Genomic DNA, 19,207 nt, shown 5'->3' with positions numbered 1-19,207 from the left:
AGAGGTCAGAGCCCGAAACTGCCGCCCCCTGCAGGCATCTGGGGAACCGACGGGAGTGGGAGCTGGCCTCCCTTCTAGGGTCAGATCCCAGACAGGAAGACAAGGGCAGCTGGCAGGGTCAGAGATCCCAGGCACCAGGCCCACAAATCACCAAACCCTGCCTTCTGTGGGCCTGAAGCAGAAAAACCTCCGGGCTGGGAGACGAGAGATACAGGTTCCAACCCCAGGGGTCCATCAGGAACTTGCTGTGTGGCCTCGAATGACCCCCACCCTGATGCCATTGTCTTGAACCGGGTGACCGTATGGACGCCTTCTGGAGAGCTGCTTGGTCTGTACTTATGAGTACTCGGGTTGGGGTTCCCCCAAGCCACCGGGGGCCCCATTTGGAGACATGATCCAGGGTAAGTGACCTAATCGGGCCCAGAAGCCAAGGGAGAAGTCCCTGTAGGGCACCCGAAACAAAGACTGAAGACTGGAGCTCCATGGCGTCTCAGGGGAGGCCTGGGGCCCCCGGGAGCTGCTGCCTTCTGAACGGAGGGAAACAGCCAAGCTCAGGGCCTGGCCCCACTTCCTCTGCCGCTGCCACTCCACCTTCGGGGCCTCCTGGCTCTGCGTGGCCCCTCTCTCCCCCATGCTCCTGCCCCCCATTGAAAGGGCTGGACAGAGGTCTCAGGAGCTCCCTGGAGGCTGGGCCAGCGAAGGCTCCAGGACAGCGGGAGGCTTCCCCCCGCGGCTCCGCTCCAGCCAGGCACACGACCGACTGGCAGATACAGGTTGCTCTGACAAGGCTATTTATAGACACCGGCTCGGGCCCTTCCCCAATGGGGCCTCAGTCTCTCGGTGACCGGGAAACACATAAATGCCTTTCCTTGGAGACAGGAAGGAGAAATTCTCCTGGGAGCTCAGACTGGGTAGGGAAAAAAGCAATGATAGGAGTCAGAATGGGGCCAGGATAAGGCCGATCTCTTGGAAACCGTTTCTAGAAGTGGCTCCCAGGCGAAGAGAGATCCGAAGTGTTTTTTAAAGGTGGAAAAGCACGAAAGATAGGAGACTGAGATATGTGGATGAAGCATCCCGGTTCGTATGCCAGCCACATGCACCCCTGCACAGCCGGTGGGGCCACCCAGTGCCTGCTCCCCAATGAGAGGAGGCCCTGCGCCCCCTGCGTCCATGGAGAGGGCTGTACAGATGGCAAGGCTGATGCTGATGAAGATGTCTCCAACAGCAGTTCTGAATCTCAGTTAAGACTCTGCGCACCCTGTAGCTGGGCAGAGCCCAGGGACAAGAGGGGCCATGTCCACCTCTTTCTCTTTGAGGCATTATCCTTACCACCCTGTGTGGGGTTCAGTAAAATCCATTTCTCAGAAGGGATTCCTGCCCTCCGAGGGCTTACAGACTTGGGAAAACAAGGGAGGGGGCTGTGCAGAGACCTCATGCCATGCAATGGGTTCAAGAACCAGACAAAGCTTGAGTTACTGTGGTTGCAAAGAGAGAGGTGACGTGGGTGCAAAGCCGAAGGTGTATTTTCAAGAGTGATCCCTGGAAAGGGTTTTGGGGGAGAATGAGAGAGAAGGCTATTTGGGCCAAAAAACAAGTTGCCTCCCCATGCCAGCATGAAAAAAAAGTGAAAGTGTTCGTCGCTCAGTCACATCCGACTCTTTGTGGCCCCATGGACTGTAGCCCGCCAGGCTCTTCTGTCCAAGGAATTCTCCAGGCAAGAATACTGGAGTGGGTTGCCATTTCCTTCTCCAGAGGGTCTTTCCAACCCAGAGATCAAACCTTGGTCTCCGGCATTGTAGGCAGATTCTTTACCATCTGAGCCACCAGGAAAGCCCCTGCATATTTTATTGTAAAATATCTCTATTTCTCCCAAGAATCACCAGAGACAGATACCTTTTTTGCCATGTGGCTCTGCAGCGCCCCTTCCTCTACCCAATGGCACAAAAAGCCCACCCTCTAGGGCCAAGGGCTTACGGCCTGGCTGGTAGCAAGTGCAGCAGCTAAACTTTGTTCTAAAAACAGGAACCATTTCCTACCCGGCAGCAGCAAAACTCTCTAGGGCAATGGTTCTTAACCTCAGTTGCATCTCAGAAGTAACAGGCGAGCTTTTCAAAATCTTGATGCCCAAGCTTCACCCCAGACCAACGAAATCACAGACTCCCATGCTGTGGGACCAAGAACCCATATTTTCTAAAGCTCAGTAGGCAGTTCCAGTGTGCAGCTAAGGCTGAGATCCACTGGCCTAAATAAAGACCCTAGACAGCTGGAGTGCCCTTAAATATGTATATGGGTGGGGGTGAGGGTAGAAAGGGGTATACACGTTGAGGCAGGAACCCCAGGAGAGAGCTGGACACCCTCCCTTAGCAGCCATGTTTTCCACATGAGCCCTCCTTACCCCCTGCCCCAGTTTCTCAAAGGGGCACCCCAGCACAGGCCAGTTCTAGTTGATTCTTTGAACACTAAAATCAAAACTTCTCTGCTGATTCTTGGGCAGCCTCTTACAGTGCATTTGTTTGATGGGCAGAACCCAGCAAATGTGGGGCCTACAGGCAAGATGAATTATTAACTACGGAGGCCCCAGAGTCAGGCCTGGGGAAGTTTTTAGCTAATTTGACTCGATGTAGGACTGCTGAATTAATTATGAGCCTGCATACACCTGTAAAATGTAACTGCTCACTTCTGTCTACAAACAGGCCCATTTAGGCAAGGACCTGGCTTGGAGCCCTCTCATCTAAATAACAAAACAAATAAACAAACAGAGCTTTGCCGCCACTGCCATGTAGCAGACACATGGCTGCAACTGGGAGAGTGCGGCCAGGGGACTCAGGTGAGCTGGGTGTCTAGCATACACAGCCGCATTAGGGGACACACGCAAACCCCTCTAGGTTACCCCTAGCTAGCTCAGGAAGTCAAAATGGTAGCAGCACAGTGATCTAGGAGAGAAGTTTTAGTTTGCTTCTAAAAACATCCTGGACTTCTGCAAAGTTGCTGGGCTGTGTTTTAAGATGGTTTCTGGCCATCTGCAATACGGAAGTCTCAACCTAGCAATGTTATCCTTAATGAGGGACAGGGAGCCATCCACTTGCCACCTGGAGCTTCAGAGCTCAGATTTTGGGGAAGGTCACCCTCCCAGGCACAGGTGAGTGCTGTCCCCAAATCCTAGAGAGCCATTTTGAAAAAGGTCCGGGGACAGGAAATGCTAAAAAGAACATTAAAAAAAAGAAAAAGAAAAAAGACCAGTTTTGCCTGTGGTCCCCAAAGGGCTCCAGATCCAACCCAGGGTCCGCTCAGTCAACAAGTTCAAGAGGGCCCTCAGGGCAACTGCCCACCCACTCTGGTAAGACGTTGACAGCCTGTCTGCCAGGAGCCAGGTTTCCCTTCTAGACCACAGAGCTTGCTTCCCCGCAATGAAAGGCTCTTATATCATTACATTTACCTTCGAAGGACGTTTGCTCTGCACATTCCTGAAGAAGGTGGTCTTGGCGGTGAAGAAGCAGTCCTCCAGTTCCTCCTCCAGGCTACAGTACCCACTGCTCATGCTGCTGTCCACCGTCATCTAGCCCGGAGCCCCGGCGGGAGGCAGAGCGCGCATCTGCTGGGGGCTCGGGTGCGGCGCAGGGAGGCGGGGACCCTTCCCCAGGCGGCCGCGGCGCGAGCTTCTAGCCCCGCCGGGGAGCGAGTCCGTTACCCGGCCGGGCGGACCCGGCGCCGGCCGCCTCGCCTTTCCCACTGGGGCCCGAGGGGCTCAGGCGGCGGGGTAACCTGTCCCCCGGAGGCGCTCAGACCCGGACGCCGCGCGGCGCACCTCGCTCTGCAACTCACTGGGCATCTGCGCCTTCGCGCCCTCCGCGCCGGCGCCCCGCTCCACCCCGCGCGGAGGCCTTCTCGGCACGGCCCCCGCCTCCGCGCCGCTCCTGCCCCTCCACTGCCAGAGGGGTTCGGAAGCCACTTCCTCTCGCAAGGTTCCTCCAGGCCCTGGCGGTCGCCACGCCCCTCTGGGTCCTCCCGCCCCAGGCCTGCGCGTCCCCACCCTGCCGCTGGACCACACTGGCAAGTGGACCCGGGGCATCCCTAGAGTCAGAGCAGGGACGCCGGGCGGGAATGCACTGGGACGGACCCGAGGGAGAAAATGCCCTCTCTGCTGTCTCCATCCTCCTGGTCGGAGCTCCTTCTCCTCCCCCAGGACGGCAGGAGCTCGAAGGCCCACACCGTCGCGCCTCCCTTCCCCCGTCCTCTGCCTCCCCCACCCTCTCATTCCCCATTCCCTGGGTGAAGGAGTCAGGCCCCTCGGAGTGGTTAGAGAAGTGACTGCAGAAGAAGAAAATCGATATCTGGTCTGCCTGGAGAAGCAGCAATATTTTAACTCGGAAATGCCAGAAGAAACTGCAGGGCTCCCCCACCTCCAAGCGTATGCAAATCAGATGCAAAGTTACAGCAATCTGCAGAGTAAGCAGGCCCTTCCACCCAGCCCAGGAACTTGCCCCCAGGAAGCCTCAGGTTTCTAAAGGCGCCTGCAGACACCACCCAGTTTATTAGTGCGTTTAATTCTGGGCGGGGAGGGGCGGCGGGTCTGCAAGAGGGGTCTTTGCCAGATGTTGTCATCTCATCAAGGACAGCTCAGTTACATTTCTCCATTAGAACCGGATGAAGGGACACCTTCCTCCACTGGGGCTGAATCCTTCAAATCCTTCATCTACAGTAGTTACTCTGTGCGCCTGGTGATGTACATGAAGTCTGTCATTTCCCAACAGCCTCGGGATAGAGATTACTATTCCGAGGTGAGGAAACTGAAGCTCAGAGTCACGTTGGTAGGACCAGTGTGCTGGGACTCAGACCCGGGTCCTTGCAGTCCTAGGGCCTGTGCTCTTGGTGTGATGCCGTCTCTCAGAAGAGATGGGACTGATGTGTGTGCTGCTGCCGTCTCTCAGCAGAGAGGGGCTCGGAGTCTCCGGAACAGCAAACAAGCCTTCAGAGCCGAGCAATGCCAGGAGCACCATGCTCGTGGAGTCTGATGGCCCGAGGACCCTGGAAACGCCCAGAGAGTGGCTGAGAGGGGTTATCAGGACTTTCTCCAAGTCTGTGTCTCCTGTAGTCCCCAAAACCATCCAGTCTTGGGGCACAAGCTGGGTAAGGGGCTAGACTCAGCCCCCAGACTGCAAGCTGCCAGCTCCATTTTAAGCTCTGGCTACTTTTGCGAGGGGCCCTCTTCCTCCCCCGTCTTAGTCAAATCCGTCAGCGCTCAGGATGGTTTCAACTGCAGCCCAATTTGGCTCCATCCTCCCACACAGTCTTTTTTCTAGAAGCCCGCGAGTGCCTGGCAGGCACGAACATGAGCTAGCTGAGAGCCCGCACCGCGGCCCACTGACCTGCCCAGCTCCAGGGATGGTCATGACCAGTAGCTGCCTCCCTGGCCGGGAGATAGCAAATGGAAGTAACCAGGTGGGGAGGGGGGCTGGGCTGAGCTACCGGGTGTTTTCAGGGAAGAACTCACGTTAGTGGGGTTGAAAGTAGGTTTTGGAGCAATCTTCAAATGAGTATTTCAAAGACTGTTTTGTTGGGCAAGGCTTCCCTCATAACTCAGTTGCCTGCAATGCAGGAGACCCCGATTCAATTCTTGGGTTGGGAAGATCCGCTGCAGAAGGGATATGCTACCCAGTCCAGTATTCTTGGGCTTCCCTGGTGGCTCAGCTGGTAAAGAATCCACTTGCAATGCAGGAGACCTGGGTTGGATCCCTGGGTTGGGAAGATCCCCTGGAGAAGGGAAAGGCCACCCACTCCAGTATTCTGGCCTGGAGAATTCCACGGATGGTATACTCCCTGCGGTCACAAAGAGTCGGACACAACTGAGCGACTTTCACGTTCACTTTGCTGGGTGGGGGTGGTTTACCCCAGAGACTATGGTCCAGGGAAAGGAAGCTGGTTTTGGTCTCACCAGGACCTCGAAGGCCAATGTCAGGATGATGAATCCTGCAGGGAGGGGCTTTGCATGACCCCTGGGCACCAGCAAGAGCCTGCCTGCTTTGTCTGGCCAGTGAAAGAACACACATTTCCTTATAAAAGGAACCTCCTTGCTCAGTGGGAATTCAATATTTAAGGGAAAAACAGGCCCCAGATTCTCGGGCCACATTGCGTCCTTGGAGTACACACTGACCTCTGCAGAGTAAGTGCAGCGCTACACATTCACAACGTACAATCTTAAAATACAGCGGACAACAGGCCAAAGTAGCCCAGGAGTCGGCGTGAGTCTCTGCTTGTGAGCGGCACACGAGATGCCAGATCCACTTAGGAAAAGGCCTGAGCGACACTGTGTTCTTTTAGGGTACGGCTCCCTGCCAGTTCAAATATTATGAAAAGTGACATCTGAATAGGGCTTTTCAAAGTCCCTTCACCTCATCACTTGGGTTGCTCTGCAACCCTGATAGCAGGTTTTACTCCCATTTCACAGATGAGGAAACTGAGAGAAGGAATATGTTCCATCATAGCTCATGAGATATTTTCAAAGCCTAGTTTGTATCTGTCTGTCCACCCTACTCCACCTGTCAATGAGTCCAGGCTTGGAAGGAAGCCAAGCAAAGCAGAGATGGTGCTGGCGAGGACCCTGGGACTCTTCTGAAGCTGGCAAAGATCACATGTGATACAAGTTGGCCAGCCTCCAGGAGGAAGAATCCAGACTGAAGCTCCATAGTCCCAAAGGGAGGAAGACCGGATTCCTTTCAGCGTCCAGTGACCCTGTCTATACCTCTTCCCCATGAATAATCAACAGTGGTGATAACGTGGCCAGGGGGAGGGGAGAAGGCAGCAGGAAGAGCTTAGGCAACAGCACTTCATGCTTCTGGAAGTGAATGCGCGAAGGGTAGGAACTGGCTGTTCTTGTCCCTGGTCCCAGGAAGAGGAGTCTGGACCTGAAGCTGCAGCATCCAGAGCCCCAGAGCAATGATGGCATCGCTGTTGGGGGGGTGGGAGTGGGGTGGATTCAGAAAGCCCCACTGAAGTGGTGGATGGGTGACTTCCCTGTCTCAGAGCGTCAGATGATGAAATACATCATTTGAAACTTTCTTCCTCTCTCAAATGCCATCCTGACACGTGGCCAGATCCCTTGTCAAATCCACCCTGTGGGTCTGTGTTCCAGGAAAGCTGTGGTACAGAAATGGAAGCCAGGGGGCTGATATTCCAGGCCCAGCTCCAGCTCTAGCTTGCTGGGGGAGCTTCAGCAACTTTGGACCTCAGATGTCCTCATCCAGGATCCATGGAGGGGTCCAGAGATCAGGTTTGGGGCCTCATGAGCGACAAACACATTCAGAGGCCGAAAACCAGGTGAGGTGCCAACCCACCCCCGAAACCACTGGAGTGATCATTAGCTGCCTTGTGTGGACGCTGTCTTCCTAGTGACTTTATGTGCTTCATTTCATTTAATCCCTACAGCAAACGGGGGAGGCGGCTTCAATATCTCTACTTTACAGAGTGGAAGAGGAGGTTCTGGCAGGTCAAGTAACCTGCACACAGTCAGACATGCTAGTTCCGGTGGAGCCAAATCAGCCCAGCTGGTCTGACTCCAGACCCAGACCCGTGAATGCACACACACAGAGCATGCAGAACCTATCCCCGACCGCTCTCAAACAGTCACCCTGCCTGACACTGGAGTCTGTCCCAGACAAGTCAGGAGCTGCTTTCTCAGTCTGCCTATGACCCTGTCTTCCCTTTGGCTCACTGGGGTTTTCCACAGTTCACTGACTGTTTCTTCCACCCGCTCCGCCTTCACATTGTCCCTGGGAGCTGAGTCTAGGCCAATGGCATCAACCACACTTGACTTGTCTCATGATGCCCTCTCCCCCAGGTCCTCCAGATGAATGCTTCACCAGGTACCCAGCCCTCCCCACTACGGCCTCACTCTTAACAGGTCCAAACGGAGCTGATTATTCGGGGCCTCAACCTCCCTCTGCTCCCCCTCCTTTAGAATTTCCTATCTTGATGGATGCCATTAACACAGATTATTGCAAAGCCTTCCAATAATGTTCTTCGTTCCCATCCTGACTCCTCCGAATTCCCCACTGTCTTGTTGCCAAAGTTACCCGTCTAGACCGAGATCTGATCAGGGCTATTTCATCAAAAATCTTCCCATTCAGATGTCAACTAATAATTATTGCATAAGTACTGAGGATCAAGACTTAGTATCAAGCTTATTCATTTATTCAACAAATAATTACGGAGCACTTTCTACGTGGCAGGCACTAGACTGGGTGTTCTGAAGAACACATAGTCCCTGCTTTCTCCTAACAGCTAGTCTGAACAACATGAAATAAGATGTCATACTGGAGCTACCGAGCTCTCATATACTTCATTCTTTTTTTTTTTTTCTTCCATATACTTCATTCTTGCACTTAATCCCCCAGACATGGGACAATGGACCGGTTCAGAGTTGGGAAGGAGTACATCAAGGCTGTATATTGTCACAACCCTGTAAGAACATATTTTACAGATGAGTAAAATGAGACTCAGGATGGCTGATTTGCCCCAAACCAAAGAGCAAATAAATAGTGGGATCAGATTTCAAACCCAGAGCCTCCGTGTCTGACGATTTTCCACCATAGCTGTCCTGCCGCCAGTGACGCCTCAGTGCCTACAACAATATCCTCAACTCCAGAGAAGGTCTTTCAAGGCCCTTTATAGCACGTGCCCAGCCTACAGGCCGTGCCCACCTCCAGCCACACTCAGGCAGCCCTCCTTACAGGCACACACGTTCGCCTCACGTCACCGGCAGCCGCCCTCCCCACTCGTGGCCTTGCTCTCGGTCTCCTCTGCCATAAGAGTCCTCTTGTGTCTCCGCCCCACCTTCCCAGCGCCTCTCGGAAGCAGCCTTTCTCAGATGCCCTCTCTGGGGTGAACCTTACTGCCACCCCGTGTCCTGAGAGCAGCATCTGACAGCATTAGACTGTGAGCGCACCACTGAGCTCAGCTTCCCCCGATGACTTCCTGTTGTGAGAGGTATGCAGCTGAACACCGTGGAGGCTGACTCACAGCAGAGGCAGTTTTCCGGGGCTCCTAGCCCTCTCCACGCTTCGCTTCCTGGGCTGTCAGGCTGCCAGCTTTGCTAGGGCCCTGACACACACACAGAAGGCAGTTAGATCAGCCCAGACTAAGACGCAGAGGCCCTGGAGGGCTGTTGCTGGGTCTGAGGCAGGCTTGGGGAGTTGGCCTTCTAGCTGCCCTCCTTTAGGGGAACTAGAGAATCATAAAAGATGTTTCTGACCAACAATCCCATCCCTCACGTGATCTCTTCAATCCTTCAGGAGCCAGGGCAATGTGGTCACGGATGTGAGATGTGTGAACAACTCTTGTACTGCTGCATGTAGAGAGAGAGAGGCTTGTTGCCTCCTTAGGGCCTCAGGACAAGCTGGCTCAGCCAGAGGTCATCTCAGGCACAGACTGGTTCTAGGCTGGGAGGAGTGGGTGGGGCTGTGAGGGGCACAGAGATACATCTCCAGCGCTTAAGCATTTCTAGAGAAGCAAGGGCTGGAGCTCTGGCTCTGCTTGGCGCCAGGATATCAAGAGCCTCCTGGTTGGGAAGCCATTCCCACTGTCTGATCAGAACTGAGCTCCCCTGGGCCGTCAGACAGGCCTTAGGGCGGCTCCTGTTAGAGGCAGCTGCTGAGTGGAGTGGGATCACTGACAACTTCGGCCAGCACTTCTGGTTTCTAGAGCGTGGAGGGAAATCTGTGGTGGGGGGTGGCTGGGGACTGGCCCTTTCCTTTGGCAGCTGTGGATGGGCTGGCAACAAATGAGATAGAAGTGTAAAATGTATTCGATTGATCCAAAAGAAGGAAGAAAAGGAAACAAAGAACAAATAGGGTGAATAGAAAACAAACAGCAAGATGATAGACTTCAAATCTAATTATATCAATAACCACATTAAATGCAAATGAACTAAATAACTCAAAGAGCAGAGATGATCCAATTGGATTAAGAAAAACAAGATCTGACTACTTGCTTTCTGTAAGACATGACCTTTACATATAAAGACACAAATAGTCTAAAATAAAAGGATGGATAAAGAAATAACATGCTAATGGTAATCAAAAGAACGCCGCAGTGGCTATATCAACATCAGACAAAGTCGATTTCAGAACAAAGAATATTGCCAAAGATAAAGAAGTTTATTTCATAATGAAAAAGGTCAATTAATCCAGAGACTGTAATAATGTTAAGTGTTTACGTACTGAATGATGGAGCTTCAAAGTACAAGATAGAATTGGAAGGAGAAGTGGCCAAATCTACAATTAGAGTTGGAGATTTCAACACCCCTTTCTCAATAATTGATAAAAGAAGCAGACAGAGCACATGGTGTGCCTCAACAAATGTTAGCTAACGTGGGTATCACAATTCAGCCTGATAAACCTTTAGAGCGTTTCACAGGAGACCCAGGGCCAGAATCCCTGGAGAGGCGCGCACGCATCTATCGGGAGTGCTCCTAAGGAAGCCCCAGCCTCTGCAGAGGCAGACCCGGTCCCCGCGGGTCTTCCCTTCCGGCTCCGGGGCTCCCCCGTGTGGCGGCTCTGGGTTCGGCGTGTGGCGCGGCGCTGGGGGCTGGGGCATCCTCCTGAAGGGTTCGGAGAAGCGAGCCCTCGGCAGGGGCAGGGCAGGGCAACGGAGGTGCGGCCTCGGAGACAGGACAGGGCCGGGAGGCAGGAAACCCGGCTCTCCAGACCAGCTGGGTCACCGCTCCGTGCCTGCGGGGGGCCGTGGGAGGCGATTGCAGCGGGCGTCCTGCGAGGAGAGGACCGCGGGGGGCTGCCAGGGGCGGCGGGGCGGGGGACACGCGGAGAAACTCTGGGCGGCCCGACCGGGAGGGCTGAAAGGCCAGCCGGCCAGCCCCCGTCCCTTGGTGAAGGCGGACACGGTCTCGAGTCCTTTTATCAACAGAGCAGAGCAATAAGAGGCCGCAAAGAAGGGGATAATCGTGTCTTGTAGCGAGAGTGCCCAGCAAACCACAAAACCATAGTGTCCTGGGTTTATGTCCAGGAGAAGAATGCATCTTTCTGGTATTGTGGAGAGTAGGCAGAGCCAGACAGTGAAGGGTTTTGTGTGCTAATCCAGATTCAGGCTGACTTTGAGGGTAATAGGAAGCTGCCCGGGGCTTCCATCACAGGGCGACATGATAAAAAAAAAATCCAGTAAGGCTGTTGAAGGCACAGGGACGGCCCTGGAATGTTACCTGGTGATACCAAGCCACAGAACCACCATCGCTCAGAGGAGAAACCTGAGGCTCAGGGAAGCTAAGAGTCTTGTGCCCGTCACACGTCCACAATGTCATCTGCACAGTCTGAATTAGAACCGGGCTCTCCTGTCATCCAGGCCAAGAGCCCTTCTTTTAAGAAAACAGGTATTACCTTTTAGAAATATTACACTAGAACCATCTGGACAGCATCGGGTTATTCAAATAGCCCCGAAGCAAAGGGCAAAAGTCAAGGGTTCTCTCACTCTACCCTGGTCACCCCCCACCCCTCCCAAGGTGAAATATCTTCCAGCAGTTGGCTGGGTGCCCTGCAGGCCCTCACTCTCACACACATTTACACACACACACACATGTACAAGGTACAAATTGATTGTCTTTATGTACCACTGAGTGACTTGTCTCTGTTGGCACCATCCCTTGTCAGTACACGCAGATCCACGCCTCCTTTGGAAAACCACATGGGTCTTAGTGCCAGTGGCTGGAATTTCCTTCCTGGTACCCCTACAGTTCTCTCCACTGATCACAGTGCCCAGGAGGCAGTGGCTGGACCCAGTGCACTGGTATTTGGGGAGAGCAGTCTCTGCTGCCCACTGAGGGCAGCGGAGAGGACTTTAAAGCAATGCCTGGCTCTATCATTACATGTGGAAGGAATCTGAGACAGTCCTTAGGCATGCTGCTTTTTTAATTTTAGAGATTAAATATTAATTATGTGTATCAGGAAAAAGAAATCCTAAGTACATGAATGGTGATTCAAGGACTGAAACTTTTCCCTGTAACATAAGTTTAAGTTTAATAAAAGAAATCTATTTGAAGAGGAATATTAAGTAAAGAGTAGCACAGGTGGATTATTGATATGGCCAGAGTCCTCGCTGTGGGAAGCGCCTGGGCGAGGTTTGGGGACTGCAGCGGGACAGGCTGGACTCGCCTGGGGGAGGTTTGGGAACTGCAGCGGGACGGGCTGGACTCGCCTGGGGGAGGTTTGGGGACTGCAGCGGGACGGGCTGGACTCGCAGACTGGGACGGAGAGCCTCGTTTCTGAATCCTGCTCCTGGGTTCTGGGGTGCCACCAGGAGCGGGGGAATCTGGGCCCGATGGACAGGAGATCCCATCGCTGGCCGAAAGAGAGTTGAGCGGGAGGGAGAGTGCTGCTGTTTTTGTCTTGTCGCCTGTGCCTTCCACGTGCCAAGGAAAGGGGCACCAAAGGCCGGGCACAGAGCTGCCACGTCCCTCTGGGCAGCAGCAGGTCCTGGTAAGAATCCACAGCTGTGGGCAAGGGCTTCCGCTCTCGGGTAGGCATGGAAAGGACCAAGCCAAACCAGCAGAGGTCTCACTTCGTCTGGAGGGCACTGGGGAGCCCCTGGGATTCTTTCATCACAGGGGGACGGGGTAAGAGCAACTTTCGCACCACCAGAAGGGTAAAGTCTTCGGGGCATGCCCCCAAACAAGGGAACTGCAGCAGTTCTGGCAAGGTATTGTGGTCTTCAGCTGATGGCAACCACGCCCTCTAGGAAACAGCCTTAAACTGAAGAGGGGATCTGGGCGGACTTGAAGGGATTTGCTTGGTCAGCAAAGGGTGCCCAAGAGAAAAGTCAGTCATCCCAGACCTTGGTGATCTCCAAGGAGAGACTGACAAAGGCATGGGAAGCTCGCAGGCACGCCTCCTCTGTTTCTCCACCTGGGAGAGACATGCACAACCCACAAGCCTTCTGAGTGCAGCTGGGGCTCTAAGCCGTTCCCACCCCCTAAACACCCGCCCCGTCTTCCCTCCTCCCCACCTCTGTCTGGCATGGCAGAGAGAAGACAGCCTGAACCTGGGATTACTGCTTTTCAAAGGTTGAGGCCAAACACTTATCGACAGGATGATCTCAACTGTGTTTTGAAAAATGTATGAATGCACAGGAAGAAAATGTAAAAATGTTAACGAACAGTGGTTCCTTCTGGATGGAGGAAGATCAATGATTTTTCTTTTCCTTCAACAGCAGAGCGGAGAAATGCCACCAGGCCAAGACCTCCTAACAGTCATGTGTCTCCAAACTGGCAGAGCTCTGATCAGGGCCCTCCCCACCCCCTGAAAATCCCCTCCCCGCCCCCCCCCACCCGAAAATGGCACTCGAACATTTGGATAGCTCAGACCAGGTGACGAGGCCAAGGTGAACGCAAAGCTCCATCCTGGTATGCAACAGAAAATCGAGCCAAGGCGGAAATCAGCACAAACAGGCTTTTTAGAAAAGGCGAGTGAGGCTGGAGCAGGGCCCAGGTTTTATTGATAGAAGGCTAGGTGCTGCTCCAGTTGTGCTGAAGCATGCAGCCGGGCCTGTCCAAGGCAAACACTGCAGCCCAACCCAGCCGGCCCCGGAGCAAACCCCACTGAGCAAACCCCACTCCAGGCTGGCTGCCATGGGGGCTGCTCGGCACCCACGAGGGGCTCTTGGCTCCTTCTGTATTTTTGTGGTGGTTCTGCTCTAGACACAGCCCTGATTCAGTTTGTCAGAAAATTCCAACGTTGACACGTCTCCCCAACAGAAGAGGGGAGTCACTCTCCTCCCAAATACTCAGACTTGGAAACACCTGCTCACTGTTGAAATTCTGAGGATGAGACAGGCATCCAGCAAACTCCAGGCCCTGCTCTGGGGCTTCCTGCCCCCCTCCCCCCACCTCTCCCCCTGCCCCACCCCGCCCTGGCACTTGAGAGTGCTGGCTAAGTGGGGTTTAGTTTGGGTTTCTCAAACTGCACTGTTCACATTTGGATCTAGATGATTCTTTGTTGTGCGGGTGGTGAAATGGGGTGGGGGGCTTTCCTGTACAACTGGAATCATTTAGCAGCATCCCAGGCCTCTGCCTACTGGGTGCTAGTAGCCTCCTCCAAGCTGTGTCTGCTAAAAATGTCTCCAGTCCCTGCCCATGACCCAGTGGAGAGGGGAGGGCAAAACCACCCCCATCTGAGACCTGCTGCTCCAGAGGGAGAAACAGAGACTCAAAGTAGAAGCCCAGGATGTAGTGGGCTGGGCAGGCTCGAGGAGAACAGAAAGCAGACAGACTTGGAAGTTCCCAATGGAAAAGAAAGTGGGGGAAATAGTCTAAGATATTTAGAAGACGTTGCTCTATTGTGGGCTATGTAACTTCCCTCCTCTACCTTCTAAAGAAAGTCTTCCACAAAAGTCTGCATCATTCACCAGGGCTTGGGGGTCAGATTTGTCTCCCTTCCTTTTCTCACCCTGGACGGGGCACGGCTCTCCCGAGAGGTCTGGTTACATGCAGACTCTGGTATAGACAGCTCCAATTCTGAAGCGTGTGGAGGATGTACAAAAGTTTTCTTCTCATACTAAATACATGAGTTACTTGAATCTGTTTAGGAATCGGACATTCCTCCACGATGAATGAAGTTGATCCAAATGTATTACTTGTCCCTTCTTTTTTTAAAAAAATAATTTTTATTGATTTATTTATGGCCATGCTGGGTCTTCACTGCTGCGCTAACTTTTCTCTAGTTGCGGCAAGCGGCAGGGACTCTCTAGCTGGACTGCTTCTCGTTGCCGGGGCTCCTCTTGTTGTGGAGCACGGGCTCCAGAGCACGGGAGCTGCAGCGGTTGTGGCTCCCAGGCTCCAGAGCACAGGCTCAGTAGTTGTGGTGCCCTGGCTTAGTTGCCTCACTGCATGTGGGATCTTCCTGGATCAAGGATCAAGCCCGTGTCTCCTACATTGGCAGGTGGATTCTTTACCACTGAATCACCAGGGGGCCTTTCTTATGGGCAACTTCCAATCAGCAGTACTTCACACATTTTAAACCAGGACAGGTCTATCTCAAGGACATTTGTAAGCTCTCATTAGTATGCTCATCTATTGAAACGAATACCTTAGAGCATTTCAAAATAATCACCTTGCACTGATTCATTACAATGTGGCCAAGAGGAGGAACTGCTAAACTGCTGTCACCAGATACTGGTGCATCCAGATAAATAAACGCTCTGTTACATAAACAATGTGCACGCATGCCAAGTTGCTTCAGTTGTGTCCAACTCTGTGCGACCCTGTGGACCATAGCCCGCCAAGCTCTTCTATCCATGGGATTCTCCAGGCAAGAATAATGGAGTGGGTGGCCACGCCCTCCTCCAGGGGATCTTCCTGACCCAGGGATCAAACCTACATCTCTTAGGTCTCCTGCACTGGCAGGCAGGTTCTTTACCATCAGCACCATCTGGGAAGCCCCATATAAGCTATGTACCACACTGTAATCTAGTGATCCAGAGAGCTGAGGGCCTGCACCAATGATCTTATCAATAGTGCATTTCTCAGGCAAAGTGCACATCTTTATGTCATCTTCCGTGATACAGCCAGCCTTCACCACCCACTATGCCTCGATGGCAATTGAAAAGTGAAAGTCACTCCAGTCCATGGGATTTTCCGGGCAAAGGTACTGGAGTGGGTTGCCATTTCCTTCTCCAGAAAGTTGCTCAGTCGTGTCCGAATCTGTGACCTCAGGGACTCTATAGTCCATGGAATTCTCCAGGCCAGAATACTGGACTGGGTAGCCTTTTCCTTCTCCAGGGGATCTTCCCAACCCAGGGATCGAATCCAGGTCTTTCCTTCTCCAGGGGATCTTCCCAACCCAGGGATCGAATCCAGGTCTCCCTCATTGCAGGCGGATTCTTTACCACCAGCTTTACTGGTAAAAAGTGACAGGCAGTTTTCCTGCTGAAAAAATGTTTTGATGATCTACACTGATTCATCGTATCAATGTACTGGTTTCTTCCAATGCCAGGAAGCCTCAGACAGGCAGCAGCAGTGAAACTGGGCTGAATCATAGCTTTTCTCACTGTTCAGCATGCCCTCCATAATCCTAGGTTAATACAGACACGGTGTCATCCTCGGGGCCTTTGCCGTGATATCCAATGAATGGTAGGGGCACATACAGCATGAGATGGTCTGGACTGTACAGCTCCACATAATACGTGTGTTCATCTTCCTTGACGTGTTTAAGTTATTTCTATGTTGCCACTGATTGCGGATGGAGTATAGGACAACCTCCGTTTCATAATCTGTGAATTTCCAAGACACTACGTCACAAGGGCTGGCAGCTTGTTCTAGGAGTATTTGTGCTGAGTGTAGAACTCCACAGCTCTGTTCGTGATGCCCGGGACTGAGACTGGGACGACACCTCCCACCGGCCCACTGTCACAGGGGGGATGGCGGGCTGCCCCACGGCTCGGGCTCCCGGTGTCTCGGTCCAGCCCCGGCCACGGGGCGATGGAGCGGTGGAAAGGGGAGGCCAGGTGCCTTGGTGTCTGCAAGTTTCTCCCAGAGACACAGACTTTTAGAACTGATTTCATATCATTTTAATAAAAGTATGCGTCATATTTGCCCCCTGAACTGCTTTCCCAGTGGGAGGAAAGGCCTGGGGAATAGCAGCAGGGAGGCTGGTAGCACCCATGGGTGGACCCGGCGACTGAACATGGTTGAGCAGGTACATCATGGCTAGAGAAAGCATGTGTGGGTGGCGAGTCTGGGGACCTGGGACTGGACCCCAGTTCCCCAGGCCCACTCGTACTCTCTTGAGGAAATAACCAGTCATCCAGCATCTGTGTTGTCTCTCATGACACCCAGGGCTTTGCCCTCAGAAACCGGGGGTTTATTCAAAGTGCTGCTCCTACTGGACTGTATCAAGTCAAGTAGGACTGTACTGGGACTTGACTGTAAGTCCCCAGCATTCCTGGGCTTGGCACATGGTCTACATTCAAAACATATTTGTTAAATAAATAAATAGATGACGTCCTGGGACACTCCTTATTTCCTTGACCAACAACCTTCGACTCATACACTACGGCTTAGAGGCAATGTCACCTCCTCTGGGAAGTATTCCCTGATTTCTCCCAACAGAAACAGCCGCACTTCCTGTGCACTGTATACTCAGAACACTTGATTCATACTTTTATTGAAACATGTATCACAGTATATACTATTTGGTTGTATTTTGCCTCCCCTGCCAGAATGTAAGCTCTCTGAGGATCCCCACTCTTACCAGTGCTTGGCACATAGCAGGTAAATCAATGTGTGTTCAATGCAGGAATTAAAAACAAGGCTCTCCTGTCTCCCTCCCAAAGGCTTGACATCAAAGGTCGAATACATCCTGGTTCAAGTGCCTCGGCAAAGCCCAGAATCAAGAACTGCTTTGGGCATCAACTTCCTGGTTCTCTGACACAGGGAAACACTTGTGTAATCCCTCTGAAGCTGGCCTGGTCTGGCTGGCTGGCTGGCAGGACAACGCACTGAGAAGCCTCAGTGCCAGCGCCCCCGCTACCCCAGGGCTACGAGACTTCAGAGGACCCTCAGGAGCTTTCCCTGGGACTCCCGCCCCCACCCATACCGCACCCCATGGCTGGAGCCCTAGCACAAGGCAGGCTCCGTGCCTGGGTGGACTACAGGGCACTTCTCGAGAGCATCAGGCTTCCCTGCGCCTTCCACTCTGTTCCATGCCCCCAGCCCCTTGGCAAGGGGTGTGCCACCCTGCGATTTATCACAAGAAGCATATCCTTGGTCTCTCTCCATTTCCAGCACAGAGCTCCAAAAACCCTTGGAACTTCCTAAGTACAGAGAGCAAGAAAGATGTTTCCTATGTTGATGAGGTGACTTTGGACCCCACCTAAGGAGAACCTACCAAGTGTTAGAGGTAGGAACTTTCCCTCCCAGCCCCCAGGCCTCTGGGGAGTGGGGAGGGGCTGGAGGATGAATCGGTTGCCAGTGGCCCGGAATTGATCAGTCATGTCTGTGTAATGAAGCCGCTGTAAAACCCCAAAAGGATGGGGCTGGAGAGCTGTGTGGGTGAACACAGGGATGTGTGGAGAGAGCAGGGCTGGGAGAGGGCATGGAAGCTCTGTGTCCCTCCTGCCTACTTTGCCTTCTGCATCTCTTCAATCAGGATGTTCCCATTACATCCTTTTATAATAAACTGGTAATCTAGTGGGCCAAAGATGCCTCTGAGTTCTGTGAGCTGCAGTAGCAAAGTAACTGAGCCCCAGGAGGGGGCTGTGGAAACCTGGATCTGTAGCCAGTGGGTCAGGGGCACGGGTGAGAGCACGGCCTTGAGATCGGTATCTGGAGTGGTGATCGCAGAAGTGCCAGAATGGGGCTGAGTTGGAGGACTCAGTGCAGCGGAGGATTGCTTTGGCGGTGTAGCCACCTGCCCCCCGCCCCATGAACTGGGTGAAGAATCTGAGTGTGTGCCATGGACCTCATCTGGCGAGAACGGGACCCCGACATCCGGAGAGAACGGAACCCCGACACCCGCCAAGAAGGGGACGCCGACACCCGGTGACAATGGGACCCGGCGAGAACGCGACGCCGACATACGGCAAATGTGGAATACCCGTGCACCTCCCACTCACCAGCGCTCGTGGGGGTGAGGGGAGCCCGGACCCTCAGAGGTCAAACCCCGCGGTCCGTGCTGCCTACCTGGCTGAAGGTCACAGCGAGGGTGCTCTCTGGAGACGGTCTGTCCCGGTTGGCGCCATCCTGCTGAGTGCAGTCCAGCTGGATCAGGCTGCGGCACTCCGGGTGGCAGGTGAATTTACAGTCTGGAGGGAGAGAACCGCAGGGGGATTAGTGGCCAGAGAAATGCCCTGGGGGCAGCATGTGGCTCCCAGAGGGAAGGGCGCTCAGGAGGGAAGCGGAGGCCAGAGGAGGGGAGACCCCCGGGGGGATGGGGGAGTGTTGCCGGCTCCCCACCCCACCGTGCAGGTGGAGGTGAGGAGGTGCTTTACCGGTCACAGACTGCTCCCACCTCTGCTGTTGCCTGTGGCCCTGCGACCGTTATTACTGCTGCATTACAGAGGGGAAACTGGGACTGGGGGATTTGATGACTTTCTCTTAGGTCATCTGCCTTCAGGCTGGTGCACTCTCTACTAATTTCTCTTGTCCCGTTGCTATCATCAACGGGAACGGCTGTCACCTGTCTCTGACCCTACCCCATCTAGAAATGTGTCA

General features: G+C 53.5%; 1 protein-coding gene across 2 annotated transcripts in view; it reads right to left on the bottom strand.

Annotated features, from left to right (window-relative positions):
* The window catches only part of RASSF5 (Ras association domain family member 5), a 73,325-nt gene that overhangs the window by 27,273 nt on the left and 26,845 nt on the right, over positions 1-19,207 (bottom strand). Inside the window, exon 2 of one of the 2 annotated variants that reach the window (XM_027564324.1) lies at positions 18,677-18,798. In XM_027564324.1, the coding sequence (XP_027420125.1) occupies positions 18,677-18,798 (122 nt within the window). Of the gene's footprint in view, positions 1-3,436; positions 3,968-18,676; positions 18,799-19,207 lie in introns of those variants that run through there. The other variant, XM_027564325.1, reaches the window with a different exon arrangement.

The sequence above is a fragment of the Bos indicus x Bos taurus genome, chromosome 16 (assembly GCF_003369695.1).
Source record: "Bos indicus x Bos taurus breed Angus x Brahman F1 hybrid chromosome 16, Bos_hybrid_MaternalHap_v2.0, whole genome shotgun sequence".
NCBI lineage: Eukaryota > Metazoa > Chordata > Mammalia > Artiodactyla > Bovidae > Bos > Bos indicus x Bos taurus.
This window is presented reverse-complemented; position numbering and strand designations above follow the sequence as displayed.